This window comes from Oncorhynchus keta, chromosome 26, assembly GCF_023373465.1.
Source record: "Oncorhynchus keta strain PuntledgeMale-10-30-2019 chromosome 26, Oket_V2, whole genome shotgun sequence".
Classification (NCBI taxonomy): domain Eukaryota; kingdom Metazoa; phylum Chordata; class Actinopteri; order Salmoniformes; family Salmonidae; genus Oncorhynchus; species Oncorhynchus keta.
In genome coordinates this window covers 37,373,629-37,396,014 of record NC_068446.1, presented here as the reverse complement: position 1 = coordinate 37,396,014, position 22,386 = coordinate 37,373,629, and the positions used below count along the sequence as shown (strand labels likewise).

Genomic DNA, 22,386 nt, shown 5'->3' with positions numbered 1-22,386 from the left:
AACTTCCTGACGGGCCGCCCCAGGTGGTAAGTGTAGGTAACAACACATCTGCCACGCTGATCCTCAACACGGGTGTCCCTCAGGGGTGCGTGCTCAGTCTCCTCCTGTACTTCCTGTTCACCCATGACTGCATGGCCAAGCACGACTCCAACACCATCATTTAGTTTGCCAACAACACAACAGTGGTAGGCTTGATCACCGACAACGATAAGACAGCCTATAGGGAGGAGGTCAGAGACCTGGCCGTGTGGTGCCAGGATAACAACCTCTCCCTCATTGTGATCAAGACAAAGGAGATGATTTTGGACTACAGGAAAAGGAGGACCGAGAATGTCCCCATTCTCATTGACGAGGCTGTAGTGGAGCAGGTTGAGAGCTTGAGAGCTCCTTGGTGTCCACATCACCAACAAACTATCATGGTCCAAACACACCAAGACAGTGATGAAGTGGGCACGACAGCGCCTATTCCCCCTCAGGAGACTGAAAAGATTTGGCATGGGTCCTCGGATCATCAAAAAGTTCTATTGCTGCACCATCAAGAGCAGAGGAAGTCCCAAAAAATGGTCAAAGACTCCAGCCACCCTGGTCTGTTCTCTCTACTACCGCACAGCAAGCGGCAGCGGAGCACCAAATCTAACTCCAAAAGGCTTCTTAACAGCTTCTACCCCCAAACCATAAGACTCCTGAACAGCACTGCCCCCCCATTTTTACTCTGCTGCTTCTCTCTGTTTTTTATCCATGCATAGTCACTTTACCTCTATCTACATGTACATATTACCTGGACGAACCGGTTCCCCCACACATTGACTGTAACGGTACCCCCCTGTATATTGCCTCGCTACTGTTATTTTATTGTTGCTCCTTCATTATTTATATTTTTCTTATGTTTTATTTTATAGATACATTTTTTAATCCAGTTTATTATAGTAAATACACTTTTTTCCCTATTTTTTTATCTTCTTAAAACTGCATTGGCCTATAAGTAAGTATTTCACTTTAAGGTCTGTTGTATTCGGCGCATGTGGCAAATACAATTGGATTTGTTTTGATCTCTCTTACCTTAGGTTGGACCACTTGACCTGGCTGTGGAGGGGGGTGTAGACTCCCCTCTGGGAAAGCTAGTGGTATCTGCCATTTATGACGGAAGCTCAGTAGACAAACATGGTGAGTCCATAAATTTCATAACGAAGTCCATAAGAAAGCAACCCCATGTGTATATGTTAAAGCATTCTATTCTAAATGCAACACATCAATACTACTTTTAGCTATTCTTTGTTGTTGTTGGTGTACATAGACAAATTTATTTTGTGTTTCAACACTTGATTGATTTTGGCTTCATATAAAGAACCTGACAAACAAGAATCTCTTTCCTTACGCTCTGTTGTTAACAATAAAGTTGGAATGTTGTTTTGTGTATGATTTCAGAATAGCAATGAGAAAAGGTTTATTATACCCAATCTCTCAGTCTGGTATTCATCAGGCTGACTCATTTCATATCCGCTTGGAGACGTCATAGTAGAAACGAATCCCAGGCTATTGAGTGGGATCTGGTTCCAAAGCAAAAATTCAATCTACATAGGCAGCACTAAGGTTGTGGTTTGTAAAAAAAACAATGCAGACAGCAATTAATGAGTTTATTGTCCTGTGTGTGTCTGTGTGTGTGTGTGCCTACCCAGGTGGGATAGTACCAGGAGATGAGGTGATGGCTGTGAATGGGAAGGTCCTGACTGACTCCTCACTGACAGAAGGAGAGAACTCTCTAGACTTGGCCTGGAACAGTGGAGGGGTACTACTCTCTTTTACAGCAACTCTGACAGCAATATCTAAGATCAGAAATACTGTCGGGTATTTCTCACAGCCTAATCGATGAGTTAGGCAGCTTACGCTCATGACTATTCTCAATAAACAGACATGTATCATATTGATGCTGTATTGTTTGGTACTGCCCTGATTATTTGTACTGAAGGTAATTTGTTGCTGTACATGAGTTTTATTGATATGGTTATAAAGGCCAGCCGTAATCAAAACGTTTACACTCAGACCAGTTGGTTTTATAGTGAAGAGAGGAGAGGGGAAGTGTGGGGCGGAGAAGAGAGGGGTGGAATCAATTTTACCAATAGGTCCTTTGTGAAATTTTGTAACCATAGAAATACTGTATGGAAAGGGGATAGACATGTCACAGTTTTAGGAAGATGTTATATGAGCCAAACGTGATAGATTTTTCATTTCTTTATTTGTCTGTGTGTCTTTAGGATTGGTTTGAGCTGGTGATAGCAGTGTCACCTCCAAAAGAATACGAAGATGAGGTGTAAGTACATTTGCCATCAACTCAACATATTGTATAATCTCTCCATCAACTCAACATATTGTACACTCTCCATCAACTCAATATATTGTACAATCTGTGTCACAATCATCGTAGTGAGGAGACCAAAGCGCACCGTGATGTGAATACATCCTTTTAATGACAGATGAAACCAAACACAAAGTACACTAAACAAACAAAAAACAAAAATATCAAAACGTGACTGCTATAAATACTGAGTGCAAACATGCAACATCACATAGACAATAACCCACTAAATACCTAACGAAGATGGCTGCCTAAATATGGTTCCCAATCAGAGACGACGATAAACAGCTGCCTCTAATTGAGAACCAATCTAGGCAACCATAGACATACATAAACACCTAGATGGTAAACAACCCCATGAACCTACAAAACCCCTAGACAGTACAAAAACACATACATCACCCACTTCACACCCTGACCTAATCAAAATATATAGAGAAAACAAAGAATACTTAGGTCAGGGCGTGACAGTACCCCCCCACAAAAGGTGCAGAATCCTGCCGCAAAAACCTAAACAAAAGGGGAGGGTCCAGGTGGGCCTTTTTCACGGCGGCGGTGCGTGACGTGGACCCCGCTCTACCTCAGTCTTGGCCCACTTAGGTGGCGCCTCTGGAGCGGGGACCCTCGTAGCGGGCCCTGGACTGAAGATCATCGTAGAGAGCGCAACTGGACCGAAGAGCGGCTTTGGCAGCTCCGGACAGGAGAGAGATTCCGGCAGCTCCTGGCTGGCCAACGGCTCTGGCAGCTCCTGGCTGGCTGACGGCTCTGGCAGGTCAAATCAAATGTATTTATATAGCCCTTCGTACATCAGCTGATATCTCAAAGTGCTGTATAGAAACCCAGCCTAAAACCCCAAACAGCAAGCAATGCAGGTGTAGAAGCACGGTGGCTAGGAAAAACTCCCTAGAAAGGCCAAAACCTAGGAAGAAACCTAGAGAGGAACCAGGCTGTGGGGTGGCCAGTCCTCTTCTGGCTGTGCCGGGTGGAGATTATAACAGAACATGGCCAAGATGTTCAAATGTTCATGAGTGACCAGCATGGTCCAATAATAATAACAAGGCAGAACAGTTGAAACTGGAGCAGCAGCACGGCCAGGTGGACTGGGGACAGCAAGGAGTCATCATGTCAGGTAGTCCTGAGGCACGGTCCTAGGGCAGGTCCTCCGAGAGAGAGAAAGAAAGAGAGAATTAGAGAGAGCACACTTAAATTCACACAGGACACCGAATAGGACAGGAGAAGTACTCCAGATATAATAAACTGACCCTAGCCCCCCGACACAAACTACTGCAGAATAAATACTGGAGGCTGAGACGGGAGGGGTCAGGAGACACTGTGGCCCCATCCGAGGACACCCCCGGACAGGGCCAAACAAGAAGGATATAACCCCACCCACTTTGCCAAAGCACAGCCCCCACACCACTAGAGGGATATCTTCAACCACCAACTTACCATCCTGAGACAAGGCCGAGTATAGCCCACAAAGATCTCCGCCACGGCACAACCCAAGGGGGGGCGCCAACCCAGACAGGACAGGCGGGAGACTCTGGCGGCTCAGGACAGGCGGGAGACTCTGGCGGCTCAGGACAGGCGGGAGACTCTGGCGGCTCAGGACAGGCGGGAGACTCTGGCGGCTCAGGACAGGCGGGAGACTCTGGCGGCTCAGGACAGGCGGGAGACTCTGGCGGCTCAGGACAGGCGGGAGACTCTGGCGGCTCAGGACAGGCGGGAGACCCTGGCGGCTCAGGACAGGCGGGAGACTCTGGCGGCTCAGGACAGGCGGGAGACTCTGGCGGCTCAGGACAGGCGGGAGACTCTGGCGGCTCAGGACAGGCGGGAGACTCTGGCGGCTCAGGACAGGCGGGAGACTCTGGCGGCTCAGGACAGGCGGGAGACTCTGGCGGCTCAGGACAGGCGGGAGACTCTGGCGGCTCAGGACAGGCGGGAGACTCTGGCGGCTCAGGACAGGCGGGAGACTCTGGCGGCTCAGGACAGGCGGGAGCACCTGTAGGAAAAAGACGGAGAGACAGCTTGGTGCGAGGGGCTGTCTCCCTGGAGTGCTGGTGTGTGGAGGTGGCACCGGATAGACCAGACTGTGCAGGCGCACTGGAGCTCTTGAGCACCGAGCCTGCCCAACCTTACCTGGTTGAATGCTCCCCGTAGCCAGGGCGGCGAGGTGGAATAGCCCCCACTGGGCTGTGCTGGCGAACCGGGGACACTATGCGTAAGGCTCTGCTTTGGGACGGCAATATTCCTCTGGCTGAGTCCAGGGTCCTTTGCTGTCCAGAATCGCCTCCCAAGTCCATCTCTCCAGGTATCGCTGCCTCTCCTGCTGCTGCTGCTGACTGTTACCACGCTGCTTGGTCCTTTCTTGGTGGGTGGTTCTGTAAGGGTTGTCGTCGGTGGAAGAATGAGAGGACCAAAGCACAGCGTGGTTAGTGTTCATCTTCTTAATAAGAAACTGAACACATCAAAAATACAAAACAACAAAGTGACAACCAAAACAGTTCTATCTGGTGCAGACACACAAAGACTGAAAATAACCAACCACAAAACACAAAGGAAAACAGGCTACCTAAATATGGTTCTCAATCAGGGACAACGATAGACAGCTGCCTCTGATTGAGAACCATATCAGGCCAAACACAGAAATAGAACATATAGAAAAACTAACATAGACTGCCCACCCCAATTCACGCCCTGACCATACTAAATAAAGACAAAACAAAAGGAATAAAGGTCAGAACGTGACACTATAGTGGTGGTCCCCAAGCTGTCCCAACTGTTCTGGTGCTGTGACCCACCAAATGCTTTTTTTGGAATGTTCCCATGTACCAACTAAATTATGAACTATCTAGTTGAAAGAAATCTTTCTGGTCACAATTCATGGCTCAAATAGAATCCAATGGAATCCACCAGTGGATTCAATTAGTTCATTTTGGAGAACACAGACCTATAGGGTTTCTCCACACATCTGCATGTTGTAACGAGTTTCCTCCTCTTCTTCCGAAGAGGAGAGGCGAAACGGATCAGAGGACCAATACGCGGCGTGGTAATTTTCCATGGTACTTTAATGCTATAAGGTACACATGAACAAACTAACAAAACAAAAAATGTGAAAACTCAAATTACAGTCCTATCTGGTGCACACACAGAGACAGGAAACAATCACCCACAAACACACAGTGAAACCCAGGCCACCTAAGTATGATTCTCAATCAGAGACAACTAATGACACCTGCCTCTGATTGAGAACCATACTAGGCCGAAACATCGAAATAACCAAAACATAGAAAAACAAACATAGACTACCCACCCAACTCACGCCCTGACCATACTAACTAAACACAAAACACAGAAAATAAAGGTCAGAACGTGACAGTACCCCCCAAAGGTGCGGACTCCGGCCGCAAAACCTTGACCTATAGGGGAGGGTCTGGGTGGGCGTCTGTCCGCGGTGGCGGTTCTGGCGCGGGACGCGGACCCCACTTCACGATTGTCTTTGTCCGCCTTATTAACAGAACCACATCCTCCATCTCCACTATCTTACTTCCCACCAGGAACATGATGCCGAACGGGACGTACCACATGATCCAGGACACCAGCACCATGGTGGCTTCATTGAAAGCGTTGAAGAAGCGTATGAGCTCCTCCCCCTCTTCTCCCAGCTTCCTCAGTGCCACACCGAACACCATGGCAAAGAGAACCAGGCCCAAGATGTTCATACCATCTGGTTCTGTGCCCACAGGAACCATGGCAACCCCTCTCAATGACCCCACTGGACAGAGGGGCAGCTCGGGACAGAGGGGCAGAAGCTCTGGACAGAGGGGCAGAAGCTCTGGACAGAGGGGCAGGGGCTCCGGCGCCTCTGGGCTGAGGGGCTCTGGCGCCTCTGGGCTGAGGGGCTCTGGCGCCTCTGGGCTGAGGGGCTCCGGCAGCGGCGCCGGACAGGCGGGACGCTCCGGCAGCGGCGCCGGACAGGCTGGAGGCTCCGGCAGTGGCGCCGGACAGGCGGGACGCTCCGGCAGCGGCGCCGGACAGGCGGGAGGCTCCGACAGCGGCGCCGGACAGGAGGGACGCTCCGGCAGCGGCGCCAGACAGGCGGGACGCTCCGGCAGCGGCGCCAGACAGGCGGGACGCTCCAGCAGCGGCGCCGGACAGGCGGGAGCACCTGCAGAGAGGAGACAGAGAGACAGCCTGGTGCGTGGAGCTGCTACAGGAGGCAGCGGCGCCGGACAGGCGGGACGCTCCAGCAGCGGCGCCGGACAGGCGGGAGGCTCCGGCAGCGGCGCCGGACAGGCGGGAGCACCTGCAGAGAGGAGACAGAGAGACAGCCTGGTGCGTGGAGCTGCTACAGGAGGCAGCGGCGCCGGACAGGCGGGACGCTCCAGCAGCGGCGCCGGACAGGCGGGACGCTCCGGCAGCGGCGCCGGACAGGCGGGAGGCTCCGGCAGCGGCGCCGGACAGGCGGGAGGCTCCGGACAGGCGGGAGGCTCCGGCAGCGGCGCCGGACAGGCGGGAGGCTCCGGCAGCGGCGCCGGACAGGCGGGAGGCTCCGGCAGCGGCGCCGGACAGGCGGAACGCTCCGGCAGCGGCACCGGACAGGCGAGAGGCTCCGGAAGCGGCGCCGGACAGGCGGGACGCTCCAGCAGCGGCGCCGGACAGGCGGAAGGCTCCGGCAGCGGCGCCGGACAGGCGGGAGGCTCCGGCAGCGGCGCCGGACAGGCGGGAGGCTCCGGACAGGCGGGAGGCTCCGGCAGCGGCGCCGGACAGGCGGGAGGCTCGGCAGCGGCGCCGGACAGGCGGGAGGCTCCGGCAGCGGCGCCAGACAGGCGGGACGCTCCGGCAGCGGCGCCGGACAGGCGGGACGCTCCGGCAGCAGCGCCGGACAGGCGGGAGGCTCCGGCAGCGGCGCCGGACAGGCGGGAGGCTCCGGCAGCGGCGCCGGACAGGCGGGAGGCTCCGGCAGCGGCGCCGGACAGGCGGGAGGCTCCGGCAGCGGCGCCGGACAGGCGGGAGGCTCCGGCAGCGGCGCCGGACAGGCGGAACGCTCCGGCAGCGGCGCCGGACAGGCGGGAGCACCTGCAGGGAGGAGACTGAGAGACAGCCTGGTGCGTGGAGCTGCTACAGGAGGCACCAGGCTGGGGAGACTTTCAGGAGGCTTGGTGTTAGAAGGAGCCTGAAAGACCGGGCTGTGGGGGAGCACTGGAGCTCTGGTGCGCAACCTTGGCACCACTTCCCCAGGCTGGACAACTACTCGAGCCCGGACCCTCCAGAGTGCAGGCACAGGTTGAACCGGGCTGTGGGTAAGCACGGGAGATCTAGTGCTTACTACACGCACCTCTCCCCTAGGCTCCACTCCCACAGTTGCCCGGTAAGCGGAGCGCAGGCAGAGGACGCACTGCACCCTCCCAGCGCCCCGGAGACACAGCACGCAGAGCCGGCGCAGGATAACCTGGACCAAGACTGCGTACCGGCGACCAGACCCGCTGAGCAGGCACCATACGCCCTGGCTCAATGCCCACACTCGCATGGCACTCTCGGGGCTGCCCTATAGCGCACCGGGCTATGGACACGCACTGGCGACACCGTGCGCTCAACCGCATAACACGGTGCCTGACCAGTAATGCGCTGCTCATAATAAGCACGAGGAGTGAGCTCAGGTCTGCTACCTGGCTTAGTACCACACCTCGTGTGCCCCCCAAAAAAAATTTTGGGCTGCCTCTACCTGTCGCACTGCCGTGCTGGCTCCTCATATTGCCGCCGATCAGCTTTCGCTGCCTCCAGCTCTGCTTTGGGGCTGCGATTTTCCCCAGCCCGTGCCCAGGGTCCCTCTCCGTTCAGTATCTGCTCCCATGTCCAGGAGTCCTGTGATGGTGGCCTCTGTTGTTGATGCTGCTGCTGCTGTCGTCGCTGTCCTTTACCACGCCGCTTGGTCCGATTGTGGTGGGTGATTCTGTAACGAGTTTCCTCCTCTTCTTCCGAAGAGGAGAGGCGAAACGGATCAGAGGACCAATACGCGGCGTGGTAATTTTCCATGGTACTTTTTAATGCTATAAGGTACACATGAACAAACTAACAAAACAAAAAATGTGAAAACTCAAATTACAGTCCTATCTGGTGCACACACAGAGACAGGAAACAATCACCCACAAACACACAGTGAAACCCAGGCCACCTAAGTATGATTCTCAATCAGAGACAACTAATGACACCTGCCTCTGATTGAGAACCATACTAGGCCGAAACATCGAAATAACCAAAACATAGAAAAACAAACATAGACTACCCACCCAACTCACGCCCTGACCATACTAACTAAACACAAAACACAGAAAATAAAGGTCAGAACGTGACACATGTGGTGTTATTTCTAACTTGCTCCTACTTGTGACTAAAGACATGTTTTACGGCTCCTCAACGGATGACATCCAAGTAATTCACCTGTTTCTGTCTTTCTGTAGGACGTTCTTCTGAGTCACTTCATCACCCAGCCTGCCAAACAAGCCATATCCACCAACCACCCGTCTCATTATCTCTGACATACTTCTATCGTCACAATCAAATCCCTGCATCAAACTGTTTCAAATGCAATGCTGATCATTACTGAAAACAAGTCTGTTCAACCAGAACCACACTGTGATGTGCTACCTGTAAACTGTCTATGAACTTCATCCTCTGTTGAGTTTAATTTAGATCCCAGTACAGATACTTCTGATACTTCTGATATATAATAATAATATGAATCTGTGGTACATAATCCCCCGAGCCATATATGTAGAGAGTTGAGACATTGAGGTTACTGCATTATTATGCATTTACATGACACTACAAAATTCTATGGCAGCCATGTTAAATATGGACAATATTTAAACGATGCTGTGTAACTGAATGTCTACAATTAGAACATTATTTCAACATGATCAAATGTGGCCCAACTCTTTAAATACATGGCCCTGGTTACCGCCCTTCTTCTCATATTAGTACACCACAGCAAAGGAAGTGTATCTTATTGAGTTTTGAGTCAATCCAGTGGTGAAAACCTTCGAAGAGCCCGAGTGTCAACAGGCCTGTATTGTTCTTTCCCAAGTGGAGCTGGCTATGCTGAAAGTCTAATTAAATGCTTAGTGCATCTCAATGAGCTTCTAGTATGCCATAGATCAAAGCATGAGCTGCCAAACACCCAAACATGTTAGTAGAGACTAATGGCGAGTAAACTGTAGGCTTATAGAAAATAAATACAGAGGCACACACTACATATATACGCACCCAGTCATTTACTGTGTTAACCACCAACGTTTCGGCATCACGATGCCCGTGGTTTACCCAGTAAATGACTTCAAGCTTATACTGTGTATATATGCAGTTATTTTATTTTGATAAAACTTCTAGTATGCCATAACAAGCCCTTGGCTCTCGTTGAAATAACACCCCTAAGTCCCCAATTAAAGGTGTCTGATATTATCATTCCATTACAATGGAGAAGCAGACCCCGAGACCCAGCAGGTAGGCAGGCACACTGTGATGTAATCAATGTCCCTCCTCTGAAATCAACGCTCAGGATCAATAAAGGTATTTGTTGACTTTGACTGATGAGATTTTCTTGACTTAGACGATTCAGACAGTTTATAATGCTAGAATTCTAATGCATTCGTTAGTTTAATTTCTCTCTCATTGCATTCATTAAAATATTGTAGTGGATATCTTAAATCTCACTCATTATGCACTCCTGTGAAATGATTAACGTCCACAGGGGGCAGTCGTGATCCAGTCCTGGTCGGATTTTACAGTACTTGGCAAGGTCTCCCTTAATGGTTTGGTAATTCATTTGGCCACTTAAACACATAAAATATTCATCTTAATTATTGTAGCCTGTGTAAAATCGGTTGTACATTTATCAATTGCATGTGTCTACAAATGAAGTAGTTCAATTAGGAGTGCATGCCTAGAGCTATAATACACAAGGCGATGATGTAATAGCAATGCTCACTGCTCAGGCAGTTCAGCTCATTTTAAAATGTGGTGGCATACGTGACTGTCTATAGGACCATTGTGTGTGAATGTATTGGATCGACCGGTTTGTGTACAGTAGTCGAAGGCTCACATGCTCAAGACAAAGGTGGCCTAGAAATTGTGTCTCTCATTCCCTCCTCCACGGTAAGCGGTTTCAGTACAGTGGCCAGCTCCTGGTAAAGGAACAGAACCCCAGATGGTCACGGAATCCATCCATCATTTCTGACAGTTAACCAATTGTCTTTTGTTTGAGGACGTGATGGACTCTAGCTTAGTTTAAAAACAAAGAGGGAAAAACTCTGGTCTCTGCAGATGTGATTTCTTGTTTGTTTCTTTCAGTGTTTTTTGTTATTGTTCTTTTTTGGAAAATCATTCAAGACAAGAGGAGAAGGTAAGAAGATGCACAACATCTGCAATTTTTTTGTCCGTTTGTAAAATAACTCCCGTAGCCTACTTTTCAATGAAAATCATCTGTCTAGAGGGGCTTTTTGTTGCGCTCGGTGACTGAAGACATGTTGAAAATTACAGTGGAGTCAAGTCCAGTTGCTCTTGGAACGTTATGATCTCATGACACAAACCGGTAGGTGTTTTGGATCTGTGGGCGATGGCTCAGCTGTTGAATGAATTGGTCGAAACAGTTACAGTGCATTCAGAAAGTATTCATACCCCTTGATTTATATTTCACGTTTGGTTGTATTACAGCCTGAATTCAAAATGGATTAAATCGATTTTCTCTCACCCATCTACACACAATACCATACAATGACAAAGTGAAAACATGTTTTTAGAAATGTTTGCAAATTTATTGAAAATTAAATGCAGAAATGTCTTATTTAGAGCAGTTTTCACACCCCTGAGTCAAAACTTTGTAGAAGCACATTTGGCAGAGATTACAGTTTTACGGAGATTATAGATCTTTCCACACCTGGATTGTGCAACATTTGCCCACTATTCTTCGCACAATTATTCAAGCTCTGTCAATCTGGCCGTTAATAATTGCCAGACAACCATTTTCTGGTGTTGCCATGGATTTTCAAGAAGATTTAAGTCAAAATTCTAACTCAGGAACATTCACTGTCATTTACATTTACATTTAACATTTACACTGTCTTCTTGGTACAATAGATTTGGTTATTGTAGTGCTGAAATTTGAAGTAATCTCCCAGTGTCTGGTTTATTTTTTAATTTTTTATTTTACCTTTATTTTAAGAACAAATTCTTATTTTCAATGACAGCCTAGGAACAGTGGGTTAACTGCCTGTTCAGGGGCAGAACAACAGATGTACCTTGTCAGCTCGGGGATTTGAACTTGCAACCTTTTCGGTTACTAGTCCAACGCTCTAACCACTAGGCTACCCTGCCGCCCCAGCAGACTGAACCAGGTTTTCCTCTCGGATTTTGCCTGTGCTTAGCTCCATTTCGATGGATCGGTTACTGACTGACTGAATGAAAGGAGAACGAGAGGATAGGTCACTGAGGTCCTACAGAGGGGGTATAGAGGGTATTGGGTAGATATATAAATTATAGACAGGGAGGGAAGAGAGGAGTGTGGTAACTACAATGTTGTTGACCCATCCTCAGTTATCACCTATCACAGCCATTAAACTCTGTAACTGTTTTAAAGTCACCATTGGCCTCATGGTGAAATCCCTGAGCGGTTTCCTACCTCTCCGGCAACTAAGTTAGGAAGGCTGCCTGTATCTTTGTAGTGACTGGATGTATTGATACACCATCCAAAGTGTAATTCATAACTTTTTTACCCATCTACCAATAGGTGGCCTTCTTTACCAGGCATTGGAAAACCTCCCTGGTCTTTGTGGTTGAATCTGTGTTTGAAATTCACTGCTCGACTGAGGGACCTTACAGATAATTCTATATGTGGGGTACGGAGATAAGGTAGTCATAAAAAAAATATTGTTAAACAATGTTATTGCACACAGAGTGAGTCCATGCAACTTACGTGACTTGTTAAGAAAATTTGTACTCCTGAACTTATTTAGTCTTGTCATAACAAAGGGGTTGAATAATTATTGACTTAAGACATTTCAGCTCTTCAATTGTAATTCATTTGTTAAAAAAAAAAAAAGTATATATATATATATATATATATATATATATATATATATATATATATATATATATATATATACATAATTCCATTTTGAGTATGGGGCAGTGTGTGTAGGCCAGTGACCCAATAAGTGAACATTTAATCCATTTGAAATGTAGGATGTAACACAACAAAAGGTGAAAAAAGTACAGAAGTATTGTGCAGCGTATTTGTTTTAGAGTGAAATAAAAACTCCAATGAGAAACCTAGGCGTTTTTATATTTGGCCAAAATTACTCACCAGCAATGTTTTCACTCTCAAAGAAGCTTGTCATTTAGTTGTTTACTACTTGTTGTTTTAGTCAGAAAATGATGGGAAAATGTGACCATCTTGCTAAAAGCATCTCAAGACCTTTTGATGTATCATTAGGTAAATTAAGCTCGAGCCAGGCACTCATGCTCCTGGTATCCCTTTGGCATTTTCAGAGCAACTTTCTCTCCCAAAGTAAAATGCCATAACTGACCTTAGATCATTGACAACATCATCTTACTCTTTCTTTCTCACCACATCACGTTACACTAAAAAAATTATATCCTCTTGTTTTTACAGTAACTTACTGGCAGCCATTTACCTGTAAGTTATGGTAAAAAAAAGGAACAGTATGTTACCTTACCATATTTTACGGTATACTGTTACTATTTTTTACAGTATAATATTTGATGGTATACCAATGCGGTTACTGTAATATATTTACAGTACCAATAATGCTACTGTAGTTGTTCTACGGTTACAAATAGTCTTACTGTAAAGCCTCATTTACTTATTTCCCAGAGAGCCTTTCGAGTGAATTGTAGCATTATCAACCATGACTGTATTTGTTAGTGTTGTTAATTTCTTTATCTTCAGTCCTGTGGCCTTCACTAAGTGAGTTCTTAGTTGAATGTTATGATTAAAATGAAACACTTTATAACAATGTATTACATATCTCATAAGGCCTTATTTTGTGGCCTAGTTTTACCCTAATACAGTGGCCTGAAACTCATGGTTTACAGGCCACATCAGGCCTCAAACCAAAAAACAAATGTCACATGCGCCGAATACAACTGGTGTAGAATTCACCGTGAAATGCTTTCTTACAAGCCCTTTGCAACAATGTAGAGTTAAAAAATGAAATGGCAATACAAGAGGAATAAATAGAATACACAAGAATGGAACTATATATTGTACAGGGAGTGTCAGTACCACAACAATGTGCAGATGTATGAGCCACTTTGCAAGCCAGCATAATGTGACTTTCCTGTCATTTTCCCTGGGAAACCTGGTAAAGTTATCAGTATTTTTCACCCTACTTTCAAATCACATTATCCTGGCTTGCAAAGTGATGTGTATTGGAATCCAGCCAGTGTTAGAATTTGCAACACTTTGAATTTTCATTCACCCACAACCTGCATTCAGAATAGCTATCAGGGTTAGGGACATTGTGGAGACTACCTAAACCATTTCAACTGGAACAACCATTTCAGTAGCGGGTGCAAAAAGTCTAAATGATTGGATTAGTTTACATTTTGTTTTAGTTATCTTTGTGTAGCATTAGATTATACCAATAATAATAGTCTAGTTATGGTACACAGTACTCTTACTGTGATCTTCTTTTACCATTGTTTAGAAGTTGTAGTTACTTGTAACTGGCTGACAGTAAATTACTGTAATTAAAACTGTTTGACAGTACCATTACTGGTACTGTAATATATTGTAAGGGGTTGGAGAAGGAGAAGGGAAGAGTTGTTTGAATTCAGGCTCAGTGATGTTGCAATTTGTCTCATTTCCACAAGGGGCGTGCTTACATGAAGCTTCCTATTTTGTGTGAGCTTGGTTTACGTTTCACAATGAACAATTATTTATTTATTTAATATTAAACCACATGGCCACAAACAAAACCATGCATATAAAATAACAAAACAAGTACCAATTCACTAAGAATGAAATATTTGATTTATAATAATAAATTGCCAAATCGTTTTCTCTCTTGCTTCAGAGGATGTGTTTGGGTTTTGTTGTCCGCGTGCTTTTAGTGTGGCATTCTCTTTGGAACATTCACAAATACATTAAGTGAACTGCATTTTTTACAGTAATCTGCCAAATACATTACATTTTTCTCGACCATTGAATTTCTTCCCACAATGCAATGTAATTCATGGTAATCTACAGTATTCAGTTATACAGTCTGCTACTGTTGATTATATAGTAAGTTACAGTGACAATTTCAGGATTTAAAAAAAAGTTTACCTTAGAGACCAGCGCCTGGTCCATACACATCTATAATCCAAGTGGTACATCAGTTTAACAAAGGTCTACACATATCACTGATAAATTGGGAACCTTCTGACGGCAGCTAAATCATATCATCCAAGTGGTACAATAGCCTATCACTGGCAGCTAAATAATATCATCCAAGTGGTACAACAGCCTATCACTGGCAGCTAAATAATATCATCCAAGTGGTACAACAGCCTATCACTGGCAGCTGGGACACAGTTATAGGTTATACAAGGATTCCTTGGATATGCTCCAATAGCGTCATATGCATTCAGAAAGTATTCAGACCCCTTCACTTTTTCCATTATTTGATACGTTACAGCATTATTATACCCCCCCCCCCTAAATGTGGGTTGCCCTGGGGCACATGCTCCGCGTTCCCATTTGGTAATCTGACCCTGTATCACGTGTGTTGTGTTATTTCTTTCCTCGTGGCAACTGGCAAAATGTGTGTGTGTGTATTTGTGTGAGAGAGAATGCTGCCTCTCTGTCACTAAATGATGCATGACCAGCATTCACCCCTGACCCTCAGTCAACAAAGAACATCATTTGGAGCACTACTGGCATATGCACTGGTGTGGGTTCTCTCTCTCTCTATCCACATGGCCATTAATTGTAATGGTTAAGTTCTGTTCCTGAAAGGCTGCCCATAACATGAAACCAATAAGACATACCAGTGCACAATTGGGGCAGCTGAAAGGTTTGGAAAGTCAGTCAGTCAGTTGTCTCTTTGGCCACTGGTCAGTGATTTTCTGTATGTTTGCTGAAGGTTCCAAGAGCTTTCGACCGTGAGTTCCATTCTGAATAGTTCCACATGAGAACATTGAAGCATTCCTCTGAGCCGGTGTTAGGTTTTGCTTCCCTTTTAATTCTGCTAGCTGAATCTCAAATTCAGGACACAAAAACAGTACGTGTAACACAGCCACAGGGACAGCTGAAGCTGTATGTGAATACAGAGGAGAAAAAAACAAAACAACTAGGTTAGGAATTGTTGGATGTTGTACATCAGACCTGGGTTGAAATACTATTTGAAATCATGTAAAATACTTTATCTGTGCTTGATTGCAATGGAACCAATAGAAAAGTCTGAAAAGTGCAAAACCCTAAACATTATATTAGGTAGCATTGTTTAAAGTGGCTAGTGATATATTTTACATAATTTCCCATCAATTCCCATTATTAAAGTGGCTGGAGTTGAGTCAGTGTCAGTGTGTTGGCAGCAGCCACTCAATGTTAGTGGTGGCTGTTTAACAGTCTGATGGCCTTGAGATAGAAGCTGTTTTTCAGTCTCTCGATCCCAGCTTTGATGCACCTGTACTGACCTCGCCTTCTGGATGATAGCAGGGTGAACAGGCAGTGGCTCGGGTGGTTGTTGTCCTTGATGATCTTTATGGCCTTCCTGTGACATCGGGTGGTGTAGTGGTCCTGGAGGGCAGGTAGTTTGCCCCCGGTGATGCGTTGTGCAGATCTCACTACCCTCTGGAGAGCCTTACGGTTGTGGGCGGAGCAGTTGCCGTACCAGGCGGTGATACAGCCCGACAGGATGCTCTCGATTGTGCATCAGTCCGTCTCGTCGTTGTTGGTAATCAAGCCTACCACTGTTGTGTCGTCCGCAAACTTGATGATTGAGTTGGAGGCGTGCGTGGCCACGCAGTCCTGGGTGAACAGGGAATACAGGAGAGGGCTCAGAACGCACCCTTGTGGGGCCCCAGTGTTGAGGATCAGCGGGGTGGAAATGTTGTTGCCTACCCTCACCACCTGGGGGCGGGCCGTCAGGAAGTCCAGTACCCAGTTGCACAGAGCGGGGTCGAGACCCAGGGCCATTATATACATCTGAAGAGGATCTATGTCTTCCCTGTGTTTTGACATTAAAGGACTCTGTATTTGTTAAACCGCTTTTGGGTCCTCACTCACGTGCATAACAGAAGAATCTGACCAAGAATGGACCCAGCGACTTCGGATCCTCTCCACTCAGCCGTCGAGATCCAGGGAGCGATGCTAGGCAGACACGAGCAGGAATTGTCTGCTGCTCGACATGCCGTTGAGACCCTGGCCGCCCAAGTCTCCGACCTCACAAAACAGATTCACCATCTCCGCCTCGATCCACCGGCCACTTCCAGGGCTTCCGAATCTCCGGAGCCCAGAATCAATAACCCGCCGTGTTACTCTGGGGAGCCCACTGAATGCCGCTCGTTCCTCACCCAGTGTGATATTGTGTTTTCTCTCCAGCCCAACACTTACTCCAGGAGCACAGCTCGTATCGCCTACGTCATATCTCTCCTTACTGGACGGGCTCGTGAGTGGGGCACGGCAATCTGGGAGGCGAGGGCTGAGTGTACTAAGTGTACTGAGTGTGGGTTTTTGATCGTTCTGTTTTTGGGGAGGAAGCTTCCAGGGTCCTGTCTTCCCTATGTCAAGGTAATCGATCCATAACAGATTACTCTATTGAGTTTCGCACTCTTGCCGCCTCCAGTGACTGGAACGAGCCGGCTTTGCTCGCTCGTTTTCTGGAGGGTCTCCGCGCAGAGGTAAAGGATGAGATTCTCTCCCGGGAGGTTCCTTCCAGCGTGGATTCCTTGATTGAACTCGCTATTCGCATAGAGCGACGGGTTGATCTTCGTCGCCCAGCTCGTGGAGAGGAGCTTGCGTTCTCCGTTGCCCCCCTCTCCGCATCACTACCATCTTCCTCCGCCGGCTCGGGTGCTGAGCCTATGCAGCTGGGGGGTATCCGCATCTCGACTAAGGAGAGGGAACGGAGAATCACCAACCGCCTCTGTCTCTATTGCGGTTCCGCTGGTCATTTTGTCACTTCATGTCCAGTAAAAGCCAGAGCTCATCAGTAAGCGGAGGGCTACTGGTGAGCGCTACTACTCTGGTCTCTCCTTCAAGATCCTGCACTACCTTGTCGGTCCATCTACGCTGGACCGGTTCGTCAGCTTCCTGCAGTGCCTTGATAGACTCTGGGGCGGAGGGCTGTTTTATGGACGAGACCTGGGCTCGGGAACATGACATTCCTCTCAGACAGTTAAGGGAGCCCACGGCCTTGTTCGCTTTGGATGGTAGTTCTCTCCCAGGATTGAGCGTGAAACGCTACCTTTAACCCTCACTGTCTCTGGTAATCTTAGCGAAACCATTTCTTTTACATTTTTCGTTCACCTTTTACACCTGTTGTTTTGGGCCATCCCTGGCTAGTTTGTCATAATCCTTCTATTAATTGGTCTAGTAATTCTATCCTCTCCTGGAACGTCTCTTGTCATGTGAAATGTTTAATGTCTGCTATCCCTCCTGTTTCCTCTGTCTCTTCTTCACAGGAGGAGCCTGGTGATTTGACGGGGGTGCCGGAGGAATATCACGATCTGCGCACGGTGTTCAGTCGTCCAGGGTCACCTCTCTTCCTCCGCACCGGTCGTATGATTGTAGTATAGATCTCCTTCCGGGAACCACTCCCCCCCGGGATAGACTACTCTCTGTCGGCTCCCGAAGGTAAGGCTCTCGAAGATTATTTGTCTGTAGCTCTCGACGCCGGTACCGTAGTCCCCTACTCCTCTCCCGCCGGAGCGGGGTTTTTTTTTGTTAAGAAAAAGGACGGGTCCCTGCGCCCCTGCATAGATTATCGAGGGCTGAATGACATAACAGTTAAGAATCGTTATCCGCTTCCTCTTATGTCTTCAGCCTTCGAGATCCTGCAGGGAGCCAGGTTTTTCACTAAGTTGGACCTTCGTAACGCTTACCATCTCGTGCGCATCAGGGAGGGGGACGAGTGGAAAACGGCGTTTAACACTCCGTTAGGGCACTTTGAATACCGGGTTCTTCCTTTCGGCCTCGCTAACGCTCCAGCTGTCTTTCAGGCATTAGTCAATGACGTCCTGAGAGACATGCTGAACATCTTTGTTTTCGTTTACCTTGACGATATACTTATTTTTTTCACCGTCACTCCAGATTCATGTTCAGCACGTTCGACGTGTCCTCCAGCGCCTTTTAGAGAATTGTCTTTATGTGAAGGCTGAGAAGTGCACTTTTCATGCCTCCTCCGTCACATTTCTTGGTTCTGTTATTTCCGCTGAAGGCATTAAGATGGATCCCGCTAAGGTCCAAGCTGTCATTGATTGGCCCGTTCCTAAGTCACGTGTCGAGCTGCAGCGCTTTCTCGGCGAATTTCTATCGTCGTTTCATCCGTAATTTCGGTCAGGTGGCAGCTCCTCTCACAGCCCTTACTTCTGTCAAGACGTGCTTTAAGTGGTCCGTTTCCGCCCAGGGAGCTTTTGATCTTCTCAAGAATCGTTTTACATCCGCACCTATCCTTGTTACACCTGACGTCTCTAGACAGTTCGTTGTCGAGGTTGACGCGTCAGAGGTGGGCGTGGGAGCCATTCTTTCTCAGCGCTCCCTCTCTGACGACAAGGTCCACCCTTGCGCGTATTTTTCTCATCGCCTGTCGCCGTCGGAACGTAACTATGATGTGGGAAACCGCGAACTGCTCGCCATCCGCTTAGCCCTAGGCGAATGGCGACAGTGGTTGGAGGGGGCGACCGTTCCTTTTGTCGTTTGGACTGACCATAGGAACCTTGAGTACATCTGTTCTGCCAAACGACTTAATGCGCGTCAGGCTCGTTGGGCGCTTTTTTTCGCTCGTTTCGAGTTCGTAATTTCTTCGTCTGGGCTCTAAGAACACCAAGCCTGATGCTTTATCTCGTCTCTTCAGTTCGTCAGTAGTCTCCACCGACCCCGAGGGGATTCTCCCTGAGGGGCGTGTTGTCGGGTTGACCATCTGGGGAATTGAGAGGCAGGTAAAGCAAGCACTCACTCACACTCCGTCGCCACGCGCTTGTCCTAGGAACCTTCTTTTCGTTCCCGTTCCTACTCGTCTGGCCGTTCTTCAGTGGGCTCACTCTGCCAAGTTAGCCGGCCACCCCGGCGTTCGGGGTACGCTTGCTTCCATTCGCCAGCGTTTTTGGTGGCCCGCTCGGGATCGTGCCACGCGTCGTTTCGTGGCTGCTTGTTCGGTCTGCGCGCAGACTAAGTCCGGTAACTCCCCTCCTGCCGGCCGTCTCAGACCGCTTCCCATTCCCTCTCGACCGTGGTCTCACATCGCCTTAGATTTTATCACCGGACTGCCTTCGTCAGCGGGGAAGACTGTTATTCTTACGGTTGTCGATAGGTTCTCTAAGGCGGCTCATTTTATTCCCCTCGCTAAGCTCCCTTCTGCTAAAGAAACGGCACAAATCATCATCGAATGTTTTCAGAATTCATGGCCTTCCGTCAGACGTCGTTTCGGACAGGGGTCCGCAATTCACGTCTCAATTTTGGAGGGAGTTTTGCCGTTTGATTGGGGCTTCCGTCAGTCTCTCTTCCGGCTTTCACCCCCAGTCTAATGGTCAAGCAGAACGGGCCAATCAGACTATTGGTCGCATCTTACGCAGTCTTTCTTTTCGTAACCCTGCGTCTTGGTCAGAACAGCTCCCCTGGGCAGAATACGCCCACAACTCGCTTCCTTCGTCTGCGACCGGGCTATCTCCTTTTCAGAGTAGCCTCGGGTACCAGCCTCAGCTGTTCTCGTCTCAGCTCGCCGAGTCCAGCGTCCCCTCCGCTCAGGCTTTTGTCCAACGTTGTGAGCGCACCTGGAAGAGGGTCAGGTCTGCACTTTGCCGTTATAGGGCGCAGACTGTGAGAGCCGCTAATAAGCGTAGAATTAAGAGTCCTAGATATTGTCGCGGTCAGAGAGTATGGCTCTCCACTCAAAACCTTCCCCTTAAGACAGCTTCTCGCAAGTTGACCCCGCGGTTCATTGGTCCGTTCCGTATTTCTCAGATCATTAATCCTGTCGCAGTGCGACTTCTTCTCCCGCGATATCTTCGTCGCGTCCACCCGGTCTTCCATGACTCATGTGTTAAGCCCGTTCTTCGCGCCCCCGCTCGTCTCCCCCCCCCCCCATCCTTGTCGAGGGCGCACCTATCTACAGGGTCCGTAAGATTTTGGACATGCGTCCTCGGGGCCGTGGTCATCAGTACCTAGTGGATTGGGAGGGGTACGGTCCTGAGGAAAGGAGTTGGGTTCCCTCTCGGGACGTGCTGGACCGTTCGCTGATCGATGATTTCCTCCGTTGCCGCCAGGTTTCTCTCGAGTGCGCCAGGAGGCGCTCGGTGAGTGGGGGGTACTGTCATGTATTGTCATATTATGTCTTGTTCCTGTTCTTTCTCTTCACTCCGTCTCCCTCTGCTGGTCGTATTAGGTTACCTTCTCTTCCTCTCCTTCCCCCAGCTGTTCCTCATCTTCTCTAACTACCTCGTTCACCCTTTTCCCACCTGTTCCCTTTTCCCCTCTGATTAGGTCTCTATTTCTCTCTCTGTTCCTGCTTCTGTCTTTGTCAGATTCGCGTTTGAGTTTCTCATGCCAGAACCAAACTATCGTCTTGTTTGCTTCACCCTTGTCCCGTCCTGTCGGAATCTACCTGTTCATCTGATGCTACGTGTGATCAGGTACCTCTGTCCTCTACGACCCGCGCCTACCCAGAGAGACCAGCAGTCTGTCGCCGTTCACCCAGCTATTCTCCTCTGCTGCTAAGAAGGGGACTCTAACCCAGCTATTCTCCTCTGCTGCTAAGAAGGGGACTCTTCTGTAATTATCAGAAGGACTTTATGATTCATTTGTTGCCCTCTCTGCGGGTTGTCTATTTTGCCATTATATACATCTGAAGAGGATCTATGTCTTCCCTGTGTTTTGACATTAAAGGACTCTGTATTTGTTAAACCGCTTTTGGGTCCTCACTCACGTGCATAACAGTGGTCATGTTGTGGATATTTAAAATTTCTTCCTGGAAATGTCTGTAAAAGCTACTGGGTATGTCTCTCATGTCAACTTATTCCTATGTTTCCCACGCCTTCCCACTTGGGGAGGTATTTTGGTGCGGGACAAGAAGTGAAGGGGCAGAGTTACAGATTAGGCATTCCCCCAGGCTCGGGTGTCGAGGCAGGGATCAGGTATCGTGTCTAGACGACCAGCTGTGCATCTTCACTCCGTGCCCCTTCCTCCCTGCCTCTCCCGCTGGAATCAGGAGTCACCTCTGAACTTAAACACCTCAGCTGGCCACTGCACAGATTATCTAATCAACTATTATGTAAAGATAACAATCTACTCTGTGCATTCTGTAGCTCGGGCTGATGAACTTCGTGAGCAACCTGAATGTCTTTGGGATCTAGAGAGAGTATAATCCTCAACAAAAAAAAGAACAGCATAACATAACATTTCAGGATGCCTTAACCTTTTTCCTGTCCCTGTGTTATGTGGTTTAGTGTGTATGTGCAACCTAGTTATTCTGCCCCCAGTATGTTCTTTCTGGCCCTCGGGGCTTAATGTGCTGAATGTGTAGAAATGTAAGGAATACATGGAGGAATATGATTATGTGATTCCTAGAAATTACATTCTGTTTGGGATTTAGATTTAGCATGTTTCGACATTCTTCTCACGTCCCTCTCGTCTCTGTGATGTCAGCATTGGTACTTCTGCTTCTGTCTAGCTTTCACTCTCTCTCTCTGTGTGTTTTTCTCTTCTCTTTTCATTCATGCTCACCCGTCCTCTTCTTTGATTCCCCCCCCCCTCTCTCTCTTTACTCTGTCTTGTTCACCCCTTTCTATTTCTCTCACCATCCCTCTATCAACTC

At 48.1% G+C, this 22,386-nt stretch overlaps 1 protein-coding gene across 1 annotated transcript in view; it reads left to right on the top strand.

The window, feature by feature from the left end:
* Positions 1-9,939, top strand: part of LOC118358786 (harmonin-like) — a 47,098-nt gene extending 37,159 nt beyond the window's left edge. Inside the window, exons 17-20 of the mRNA XM_052480697.1 lie at positions 1,065-1,164; positions 1,677-1,786; positions 2,253-2,308; positions 8,815-9,939. Coding sequence (XP_052336657.1) covers positions 1,065-1,164; positions 1,677-1,786; positions 2,253-2,308; positions 8,815-8,827 — 279 coding nt within the window. The 3' untranslated portion in view covers positions 8,828-9,939. The remainder of the gene's footprint in view (positions 1-1,064; positions 1,165-1,676; positions 1,787-2,252; positions 2,309-8,814) is intronic.
* Positions 9,940-22,386: the final 12,447 nt, after the last annotated feature.